The 12,353-nt window shown below is 38.8% G+C and overlaps 1 protein-coding gene across 4 annotated transcripts in view; it reads right to left on the bottom strand.

Moving 5' to 3' along the window:
* PRKCZ (protein kinase C zeta) overlaps window positions 1-12,353 on the bottom strand; it is a 169,873-nt gene that overhangs the window by 17,754 nt on the left and 139,766 nt on the right. For all 4 annotated transcript variants that reach the window (XM_063436680.1, XM_063436681.1, XM_063436683.1 and 1 more), the window contains 5 exons: window positions 8,643-8,695; window positions 7,375-7,563; window positions 4,916-5,013; window positions 1,969-2,055; window positions 115-250 (listed from right to left, as the gene is read on the bottom strand). In XM_063436680.1, the coding sequence (XP_063292750.1) occupies window positions 115-250; window positions 1,969-2,055; window positions 4,916-5,013; window positions 7,375-7,563; window positions 8,643-8,695 (563 nt within the window). The remainder of the gene's footprint in view (window positions 1-114; window positions 251-1,968; window positions 2,056-4,915; window positions 5,014-7,374; window positions 7,564-8,642; window positions 8,696-12,353) is intronic.

The raw sequence follows: 12,353 nt of genomic DNA, 5'->3' as shown, positions 1-12,353 counted from the left end.
CAATGGACTTTAGCTACTTGGCTGTCCAAGTACCTCTGAGATCATAGTCCTTCAATTAAGGAAAGCAAATGATAGAGCAGAGTGGAATTTACAACCTGGCCATATATACCTCACCTTGCACATGCCATAATCCGTTAATTTGATGTGACCCTCTGCATCTAACAAGACATTGTCCAACTTCAGGTCCCTGTAAATGATGCCTCGTTCGTGCAGAAAATTCAGAGCAATACATATTTCAGCAGCATAAAACCTATACAATAGATAAAGAAAGAACATTATACTGTCAGGAACCAATTAACAGCATGACTACATATAAACATGTGCTTTAAAACCACAAATATGGTTAGATTATCTTCTATATTTTAGTTTTGAGAAAACAAAGGTGGCTCCAGCAGAGCAATATAAGAACATTTACTGTAACGGTTCACTAAATAATTTGATGTCTGTCAGTCTGTCAGTCAATGGCACACCAGCCATGAATGGTCATGTACGGACCTGTAATGGGGCGTTTGTTAATTCTGGACATTGTAAAACATTTTATACCTGGAGCACGTCAAACACATTGAAATGCTCAGTTGGACTGGGGATTATAAATGTTAAAGTGTATAACTATTTAGAGCATCTGTGTAAAGTTAATCAGACATGTCTTTGTGCAGACTTACTTATATATATTTTTTTTTTAATTCTTTATTTTTGTTGTGCATATTGTGGTAACATCCAGCATAATACACTGCTGCGCCCCAACAGCTGCAGCGACGTTTAATCAACATAAAACATTTGCATGGTTGGAACATTTATCGCAATGATTGTCTTGCACGTTTTAATTGTTTAAGTGTGTATGAGTTAGTGTCTCAGAGATGGGTTGTAGAGGTACTAGTGTGCGTGAAGTTTGTGCATATTTGGTCTTTAGTTTAGATTAGTATTAAGGATGTGTCAGGTCGGGCTGTTCAGAGTGGTGCCGTCTTATTGTCAAATGTAGGAGGGTTATCTAGCCCGCCATATGTGGTACCCCTTACCGTGGGGATTACGGGGGGGGGAGGGCTGGCCGGTGTGTAGCCATACGCCTGCCCTGTGGCGTCTAGGTCTTAGGTGTTGTGAGTGAAGGGGTGTTAGGTTCTCCGTGGGCCTATGTCGTGTGTGTGGTGCGTTAACATTCTGTGGTAATAACTTATGAACAGTTTGTAAACAGTTCTGGTGTAACTCTTAGCGGCCTGGACTGCAGACTCTTAGGGTTTCAGGTTCCCGGGTCGGTGGCCGGTGTGGCGGCAGGAACAAATGGGGCAGATCGGGAGGGGTTCCACCTCTGGGTGGTCGCCCGCCTTTCTTCATGTGTTTCTAGGGGAGGTAGGCCCAGCGCCGTGAGGGGGGTCGGGGCCTCTGACATCGATGAGAGTTGACTTACTTATATTTTTAATTACAACCATGACAACTATACGTTTATCTTTTTTTTTTGGTAAGTGGAGTTTTTAGAGAGACTGTTCCTTTCATTTTACAGTTGAAATGCCTTTTTTCCCCTCTTGCACCATGCATCCACTTGAGTTTGCTTCCTCTTTTTGCAGTATCCTTTTCGGGCCCAATGTGTCCTCCTTTGACCCTGTCAACCACATTGGCTAGTTTTCTCCCCCCTGTTACATTTTCACGTTCTTATCAGCTTCTGTCTTTCTGCTCTTAGCTGAACCCATGTGACAACTGTTAATCAACTTTCATATGCAAATATTGTACTAATCAAAATCCACCTTTGTCACAAACCAACATCCATGTTTTATCCTCACTGCCTTCTCACCAACCCCTCGACCTTCACCAACCTCGTCTGATTTTCAATTTATTTATAATATATTTTTTATTATATCATTTATTATTTTATTTATTTTTAGTAATAAATGGGATGGTTGAAGGAAAGTTCTGCACTATGTTTATCTAGATCACATTCCCACTAAATAAGGGTTTCTATAAAACGGACATATTTACCTGGCATGTTCCTCAGGAAGCTTTCTTTGTCGTTGCATATGAAACATAAGGTCTCCTCCATTCACATACTCAATCACTAAAAACAACCTGCAAATAGGAAACGAGGGACAAGACACATAAGAGAACCGCAAAATGAAAACGTGCTTTAACAGGTTTAGTGCCAGAGGTTTGATAAATTGATGGCAATGTGTTGCTCGTCCTCTATAACATTGAAAGAGTTTGTGTTGTAAATAGGTCAAACACAGGAAACTTTTTTTTTTTTTTGTAAGTGAGATTTTCAAAAGGCCAACTGCACAATTAGCTTCTATTCAACTGGAGAATACCCATTATTTATCTGCTTGATTTCACGTTTTAAACCCCATTTTAATCCTTGCAATTAAATCTGACCAAAACAAAGGAACAGTTTTATGTCTCATTATTCTATGAAGTGCCGTTACAATATCCTCAAACTCTCTCTCTTGTCAATCATTATATGCAGAGATTCATGAAATAACCATATCATTGTTCCAACACTTCTAGTAAAGATTTTGAAGACCAGAGCATTTTAAACAACTAATAAAGTTGCACTATTTCCAATAATCTAATACACACAGCCTGTTATTGTAATATGCTCTATTTTTTATTAGCCCCATTGGTGATTGCGAAAGCTTAGATATTGGAAAATCAATGGGTCAATCTCATAAATTAATTAAAGCACATGAAAACAGTGGTGCCCATTACTGTACCTTATAAGCCCTCTAAAATAAATCTCAAAGCATTGGGTAGTGCATAGCTGTATTTTTTTTGGAGGGAAAATCTCAAAGCAATGAAAGTAACCTACTTTGCCCCCTGCGTTTTGGTGGGGAGGTGGGGGGGAGGGGAGGGGGATTAGAGCACCAAATAATAGCATTTAATGCTCTTGGCATCACCCACGACAAGAACAATAGGTCAGTTTTCTCAAATGGTTGCTCCAAGCACCAGGACCATTTCAGTGTTCGAAGTGGTCATGGTGTCTGGAGTCATACATGCAGCATATTGCTATAAAATATTGCACATGTGGATTTACCCCTATGCTGCTGGTGCAACGCCACCTCTAGCAATTCTATTGGGAGCATCATTAGAGAGCCTGGAACAAAAGATCTAAGTTGGCTAATATCAATTACATAGTTACATAGACTGAAAAGAGACATGTGTCCATCAAGGCACCCAGCTGATACCCTCAGCCAATGAATGGCTGACATGATCAGTATCCGGTTTCTGCTAATTGCATGTCACCAGCCATTAGAGGACTCTCTGCCTGGCGTGGACCCAAGTAAGAGAGCAAAGCGTTACATAATTGTTTATCCCATTACTGGGGAATGGGGCCAGGGAACTACTCACGTTAAAGGTGGAAGAAGTAGCCTCAACTCAAACATTTTTGCTGGCTACCTTTTGAGAGGGTGAATAACCAACCACTTGCAATGAGGGTTAAAAAATAAATATTTAATTTATTTAAATATTTATTCTTCTATCTGCAAGACACTTGCTTGAGGTGGCAATCATGTGATCAAGAGCTCTGCTGCTAATGCACATTTCATATATCTGCCATAGAGGACAGCACAGGCCTATCACATGCACTCACACTTTAGACGTTAGTAAGTACCTTATAAGTTTTATGCAATTCATCTGTGATGGACTATTAATGAGATGGGCAGCCTCAGCCAAGCATGTTAGTTACAGTTATTTAGTTCGGATAAATTAAACTAACAAGCTGTGTTCTGACTAATAACTCCTACAGAAGGCTTACTTAGTAGTTTCCTCAGACCCTGATCCTGCTACTGGCTGTGAGGCCAACTCCAGTGATGAGCTGCTGTCTGACTTGTATCGGATCAGATTAGGATACAGCTTTCACTTTGTCCTCATACCGCCTCTCTCATACAGAATGCACAATAATGTACACTACTGTGTTGTTGCTGTGTTTTTGTGGGTAACAGGGCAGTGGCCATTCAGAATGTAGACCGTGCCACCCAAGCCATCCAATATAGGAAAGGGTAGTACAATCTGTCTGTGGGAATCTAGCACTGAGCTGAGAAAATGCAAATGAACATTTTTTTACTACATACTAAATTTTTGAATAATTAGTGCTTTTGTTTAGTGCTGTGTTAAGAAAGGCTGTCATCTTACATGCAAATATCCATCATGTTAATCTTCATTTTGTGTTCTAAATATCCATATTATTACAGGTCTTTTTTATAAGGTATATTTGGCAGTAGGCAATGGGTATATTGGGGGTGATTGTACAGGAGTGGCACCAGCGTAGTGTCTACAAGTATGTGAAATATAAATCCAGCCCTTTTTATGGTATTGCTTAAAAATACATCCTCCCACCAAGGATGTTCGCAAAAAGAAAAACTAAAACAATAGGTCTTTCAAGTTCCAAATCTTGACCTGTCAATAGGTCTTTCTCCAGGATGTTACCAAGTGTGACGTCGACAGAACTGCCCTTAAGAATATATTACTATATGGTCAAATCAGTGGGGAGTAGAGATGGCACAAGAAAGGGCCACATGCGTTGACAGTTTCAACTTGAAAGCAGCACAACTCCACAAGGTGATCGACCCCCAATATCTTTTACACTGCTGCATATAGTACTAAAGGGCTATATTGCCAAAATTATGACTTGATACATTTGTATAACATATAGAGACAAGAATGGTCTTATCAAAGTTGGCTTGATTTCTTGTAGCAGCCAAGAAGGAATACTCCATTGATTTCACAGAGAATTAGTATAACAATTTAGATGCCAGCAGTAATATTTTACTAGCTATTGCTACATACCTCCTAAGATTTGTCCAGAATAGACAATCATTTGGTGTTAGTATACATTGGAAGTAAAACAACACTGAAATAATAGAGAGGGCTGGTGTAGTGGTCAAATCAATTAAGTCTTAAATCTGAGAACAATGCACTTTGCTAGAAGGTTGCTTACCGACTCGGCGTCTGAAAGCAGGAATGTAACCCAACTAGGAAAGGATTATTCGAGGCTTGTTCAAATACATGTTTCTCAGTCTGCACCCAGTCAATATCCTGAGGGGGAAAAAAAAAAATGCTCCAGTAAAATGGAAACCACAATCAACTTGTAAAACAATACTTCATAAAGCTGTGATAATATACAGAAATGATGCAATGTACTAAAGTTGAACGGCTTTCCCTCTTGGATGTTGTCCACTTGGAAGCGTGTCACACTGGATTTGGCATGCTACATGCAAACCTTTCCATTAACCAAAAAAAAAAAAAAAAAAAAAGACTACCACCAGCGGTAAGCCACCCTAGATCTAGACAACCTTTCTAGCCTTGTAATAGACCTGATCAGTGAGATAGAGCTAGCATACCTCTAAATGTAATAGGCAATGGGCACAAGCAATGATTTCAGCGTCTCACAGGCCTGGCCAGTGGAATACGGCTGCTATACCTCTGGGCACAGTAAGTAAGAAGTCATACAACTGGTCAGTGAGATAAGAATAGGATAACTCAGCATAGTGAGAAAGGGATACCCAGGTATAACTCTACATGTAGTAAGGAAGGTGTCCAAAGAAACGGTTTCAGCCTCTCAAAGACCTGGCCAGTAAGAAAGTGAGAAAAGGATCCAGGCAACAATTTCAGCTTTTCACAGACCCGGCCAGGCTTGTAAACATCTAGTCATATTAAGCAAGGTATAGGTCTAGTATTCCCTTTTTGATGTAAAGGAAACCCTTTAAAAATATAATAATGAAAATACACAAAAGAATAAAAAAAAGTCTAGCACACAGATATTATACTAAAGTTTGTCCTATGGGCAGAACGGATTGCTGAAAGTATATAATACAGAGCTATTCTCACTGTCCAAAGTGAAGTTCTGACTCTCTCTGAAACAGACTAAGAAACAAAGATACATTGTTCTTCACTAAACCATGAAAACTAAAAATACCATATTATATAAAAGATTCACAATTGTCAACCATGTATCATGGGAATCACAAGGTCGAGTAGTTTATAACTGTCCCCAGAACCCTGAGATGATATTTCCCATAATACAAACCTCACTGTAATGCATCTTGTATATTACCTGATATGTTTAGGTTTGTATTAGTGTAAGGTTTACCATAGTGTATGGGGTTAATAGTGATAGTGTGGGATGTTAGGTTAATGTAGGGGGTTGGTGTGTAGCATAGTGGAAGGCAGGAGTGGGGAACCTTCAGGACCATAGATGTTGTGGACTACATCTTCTCTAATGCTCTTCCAGCCATAATGCTGGTAAAGAGAACCACAACAAACAATTCGGGATATGGCTGTATAAATCTACAGGAAAGACATAAAATAAAACATAGTGTGATATTGTTACAACACAGTTTCGTAATGTGCAGCAATATTTGCACTCACTAGATGTAGATAAGTGTAAGCATTCTTAAGGCTGTCATTCGTGATCTAATGTTAAGTACTACTCACTGTTAAAATTTTTTACTATTTGTGTTTTTCACCCTTTGGTGATATATTTGTTGGCTATAATGCTGGTAAAGCCTCATGGGAGATTTAGCCCACCAAAATCAGAAGTGCCGAAGGCTGCCCACCCCTGCTGTAGGTGGTTACGGTGAGGACGTTACTGTAAGAGCAGCACTGGGGCATATATTACTATGATTATATATTTCATGCAGTTCATCCTGTGGTGCAGAGATGATCAAATAATGCAGAGATCTAGATCTGGTCTGATCTAAGATTCTTCCCCAGTTCCAAATTAAGAATATAAAAAACACCCAATGATTGATCTGTTTTCTCCAGTTCCTGATGTACTCAGCCAGAGCAGGCCTGGAACACTTGTCAGTATATATTTAATGCATTTTCTAACTAAAGAGGAATTTAAACAATGATTCAGCTGAAAGAGGAAAAATAAATAAAAAGCTCACACATTAATCACATTTACTTAGAATATGATTTGTATAGTTTGTGGTGTCCTAAAATGACAAATGTTTGCTTAGTTAAAAGCATGCAAAACACCAACCATTGAAATTAAGGCGATAACTTAGATGAAATGGACAGAAGATTTATCACTGTAATTAACGAAACACTAAAAAGACACTACATTACGCGGCGGGTAGATGTGAAGTGGTTGGATGGTGCGGGCAGTTTTGTTCCAACTAACAAATCCATAACAGACCAACCACCCATTACCATGTCACACACTTTACCAGCACACTAACTTTGATTTCAACAAACAAAGCAACATAAACAAAGCCCCACTTACAGAATGACAAATATACTTGAAGTCTAAAGTCAAGTCACCCTTAATAATAAACAGCAACTTTATAAGATAATGCGCATGCAAAACGATTTAGGGAATAGATACATTAGCCGACTCCAAACCCAGGACAGACAATGGGCAAGTAAGCAGCCAGCATTGCCGTTTGTACGCACCTCCTCATCGTGCACAAGTTCCTTCTTCACCACTTTCATGGCATAAGCCTGGTCGTTTTTTTTTAACCGCACTAGAAGAACTTTGGCATAGCTTCCCCTTCCGATCACTCTAATCAAATCAAAGTCTTCAAGTCCCAGTCCCTGTGAGATTTTAATTCCATCCATTCCATCGATGACTGGCTTGAGGTCCTAGGATTATATATTAAAACAAAAAAACAAAATATACAAAACAAACTCATTACAAACTGTATCAGCCAGAGGAGCAATGGCTCATTACAACTTTCATTTGAATATAACTTTATAAATCATTTAAAAATAGAATTGTTACACGTGTAAATAACTAAATAAGTTCCATTCCCAAATGTTATTGTTAAAATTGCTGCCAATGAATAGATTATGGTGAACATATTGCAGTTCCCACAGTTTGTGTGACACTTTATATGTCTGCTTCAGACAGGCAGTACTCTTATCAATACATCCCATAGTTACATTTCTATTCTCACCATGCTTGCTGATACAAATGTATTGAAGGCATATTCATACACAATGCATGTATTGTGAGACTGCGCTCGGCACATGTAAAAGCAAAGTTAGAAAACAAATGCTTGAAGGGAAACTGTAAACACGGTAATCACTATTGGTTATTGTAGGACTAAGGCATTGGGGTCCTTGTAAAGTCTGACCGAAGGGCCTGAAAATAAAGAGTCTCTCGTAGGACATTCAAAGTCCACCCCTCTGCTGTTCCCAATATGAGGAGTTCTACGGAGAGCATCGCGTTAAGCAAGTCTTAGCATCATAACATTTCAGCAAGTAATTTGCTTGGAGTTTGGCAAAATACAGATAAAATGAATATTTATAAAGCCTACTGTTTATATGGCAAATACATATACACTATTCTATTGAGTAAGGCATAAGAAATAACAGATTTAGTAGGCGGACATTTATCCAAATTGAAAACTTCGTTTTTTTTTTGTCTGTGTACAGGTTTTATTGTGGGCTGGAAATCTGCTAAATTCAAAACCGGTTTTCCCAAATGGCTATATTGACACCCAACGTAGACAGGACAGTTGTAATTGTACCACATCATGTTGCAGCAATGCTTTTTGTACAAATGGACATTTCCTTTACTGCCTGTGGGGGAATTAACATTCAGAAACAATAGTCATAGAAAGACAACCCTCCCAGGACACTGTGAGAAAGTTAGTCACTGTGTGAACCACGAATAGGTAAATGTCTATACATAGAATTCTTGGCCGATTTTGTCTCACCTCAGAATTATCCTTCCGTGACTCATGTTTCCGAGGTGGAGGGATAATAGAAACTGCAAAATGAATAGACAGACTTAGTGACACAAAATACATTTGCACATTATTAATATTAATATCATGCTTGTTTCACAATATCAGCCCCACTGCGTGTTTACAGACTCAGGACTAATTAGCAGTAGTGTCTCATTGATTTATGGCCATTGGAAACTAGATCACCATGTCTTACATGTCGTTTCCCCCAGTTTAATTTATCACACTTACTGTACCTTCGTCACACTGCTAAGAATGTACAAAGAACGTAGAAGCAACGGAATCTACAATCTAACATCATCGTGTAATTTATTCAGAAAGAAAAAAAAAAAAGCCGCAATTTATGTTCTGTTCATAAAGCAACTTACAAAAACAAATGTCGCTCTAGCTATATTTTCTCCACGTAGGGACATTTTAAAAAATAAATAATTAAATGGCAGTACCAAAAAGTAATTAACAGCAAAATGATCTTACACAGAATAAAAACACCATTAAACACACATTTTAAGCCAAGGAAAGATAGTGGGGGATGCAATGATCACACACTTTCGCTCATCAGTACCTGGTATTTCTCTAGAAAGTAAAACCCGAAGTGTGCCGCCGTTCTGGTTTTCAAAGCTCGTTAGTACAGTAACCTTCCACATTAATGTATATTCCTGCAGCAAGGCTAGCATTTCATGTATAGAATAGTTCCAGGATTCTAGAGCAGTGGGTATACAGGATGGGGAATATAATCCACAATAACTACAACAACAATCACCCATAAATGCACTAAATAGCCTAAGCTGCAAGAAAATGAGGCTATTAAGGTGAAAATAAAAGATTTACGTTGTGGATGTTAAAAGTGCAATCTGCTTGCATCTTGTGTGCCATCGTTTTGAGCGAGATGATTGTGATAAAGGATTAACTTTCCCTAGATACCTCATTTCAAGAATCCAGTTCATTAGGAAGATGTAGCCTAAATACACCAAATAGAGGAAACATTGCTATCCAAATGTATGCTTCTAATGTGTCCTTTAAACATATGATTTAATGGGAACTAAGGCAGTGTCACTTGAAAAATAAAATGGCACCTTTATTACAGAAAAAGAGTGAGGCCATTATTTGGCAGCATTAATAGGCCCCTGGGATGTCAATACAGAACAAACTCTTACATACTGATGAGAATCGTGCTCTCATGTGCTTGTAAGCAGTGGCATAGACAAACATAATGTATATGTTGGCATAATATAAATAATCCAACAGGGGAGATCTCCCCTGTAAAGCAGGCACTCTATTTGAGAGAGGGGCTTTGTGGACAGTAAGGGAGATCGGAGAATTATAAATCAACAGCCCTTATACTCGCAAACTACAGCCCTCATTCCACATTATAGCCCACCCCCTCCCCCCTTCCCCACCACAACCCCTATCCCCACAAACTACAGCTCCTTTCCCCCACAAAAGCACCTCTCTCTCTCTTAACAGTCCTCACCCCCACAAGAAACACACACCAGTCCCTTATCCTCACCCACCCGATAATATGCTACAATTCCAATTTCCCAGCAAAAGCATTACAGCCCAAATTCCTCCTACAAACAGCCCAAATTCCTCCCACAATCCCCTAATTTTCTTCCCAAACACACGCGATAGCCTCTCTCTCTAATAACTAAGAATCTGCAAAAAAAAAACAGACTACTGAAGCAGCAATTGTATCTACAGTGTTACAATGACCAACCGGAGATCATTAGAGCAACATTATTTTTTTTCCTCTCAAGTTTAAGTGGAATTGATTTTGAAGTATCTACTTTCTCAGTAAACACAAGTCAAACACTGCACATCGTATTGACAGCCCTCTTTTTTACAAGGAGCCCTCCAGCATTAACGCTTACATTAAGTGACTCCCTGATGTGAAGCATGCCTGTCAAACTACAACACGGATCACGCAAACATGCCAAAGTCACCAATGTAAAATTGTAAAAGATGCATATCCTTTTTTTTTTTATAATTTAAAAAAAAATATGTGTTAAATTGACAAAGGCAGTAATATTTGTATTAATTTAAGAAGTAGTAGGTCTATAAGTCTGGGTATTATGATGTGTGTGTGTGTACATAACAGACCCAGAAAAAGGCAATGAGATTTTACATCAATGTGAAATTCATGCCCAGGATGTAAAAAAAAATAATAATAAAAAAAAATAATAAAAGAAAAAGGCACGTCTATGTTCCCACATCCCTGCGTTTTTCATGTACCCGTAAATCTGTTTTGACAGGTTTTTTGGGGGTTTTTTTTTTCATCACCGAATTAGAAACATGACCACTTCAGCTTTTCAACTCTGCATTGAAAGTTGAAACAGACAGCTCTGCTGGGTCTCAGGAATTTCAAATGCCATATTTTGATAAACACTTTACCACCAACAATTTCTGCTAAAATATGTGCTCAGATTTTATTTTCTTGCACACACATTACATGTTGTATGTGGATTTGAAAACCAGGATGTGTGCCAACATTCCAATATAACCTAGTTTCGATTTCGGGAACATAAGCTGAAAAGAGACACGAGTCCATCAAGTTCAGCGCCTCTCACATTTGTTTTAGCTGCTGATCAAAAATAAGGTAAAAAAACAAAAACACACACAAAAAAAAAAAACAGTTGCAAGCTTTTTCAATTTTGCAACAAACTAGGAAAAAATCCTTCTTGACTATAGAATGACAGACAGATTTATCCTTGGATCTAGAAACTTAAAAATGATATCCCCGAATATTATGTTTTTGCAAGTATGTAAAGTAACACATCTTTAATAGACCTATGTCATTTGTAGTAGACCGCCATCTTATCGGGCAAGTCCTCTTGCACAACTCTTTGTACAAATATTCAATTAAAGTAATGGGTATCTGCTCTGTTTTTATTTAATACCAATATATTTAATTAACTAGGTCTCCGTTGGTAACATACATGTGATTAATTGCCAACAGGGCTACGCACTAAGGTTGAATTATTGGAATATTACATTGAATTCAATGTGGACTTCACATTGGACAAACACTTCAAGTCAGCTATGATCTTAATTTGTCTATTCTAGTTTAAAATGTGGGATTAACTTTAAAGGGACACTATAGTCACCCAGACCACTTCAGCTCAATGAAGTGGTCTGGGTGCCAGGTCCCCCAGGTTTTAACCCTGCAGCTGTAAACATAGCAGTTTCAGAGAAACTGCTATGTTTACACTGTGGGTTAATCCAGCCTCTAGTGGCTGTCTTACTTACAGCCGCTAGAGGCGCTTCTGCGACGCTCAATGCAAAAAAAATAAATAAAAAAATCTCATTGAGCACGCAGAACATCCATAGGAACGCATTGAGTAATGCTCCCACTCTGGAGCGGACGTCGGAGGGGGGGGGGGGGGGGAAGAGGTGACCATCGCCGAGGGAGCCCGGCGCTGGATTAAGGTTTTAACCCCTTCAGCCCAGCGGGAGGGTGCCCTGAGGGTGGGTGGGGACCTAATGAAAATAGTAGTACCAGGAAAACGAGTTTGTTTTCCTGGCACTATAGTGGTCCTTTAAATTCACAATAATTCACACGTTCGTTACAAACCTTGTGAAATGTTTAATCCGCTGAGGATAGGAGTGATATCTAGGAACCGTCAAATAATTATGCCCAATATGAAAATATTTTAAGGAAAAAGTAAACTAAACTAGGTATAACAC

This window comes from Pelobates fuscus, chromosome 11 (genome assembly GCF_036172605.1).
Source record: "Pelobates fuscus isolate aPelFus1 chromosome 11, aPelFus1.pri, whole genome shotgun sequence".
In the NCBI taxonomy this organism is placed as follows: domain Eukaryota; kingdom Metazoa; phylum Chordata; class Amphibia; order Anura; family Pelobatidae; genus Pelobates; species Pelobates fuscus.
Note: the sequence above shows the minus strand (reverse complement) of the source record. Positions and strands in the feature narration are given on the sequence as shown.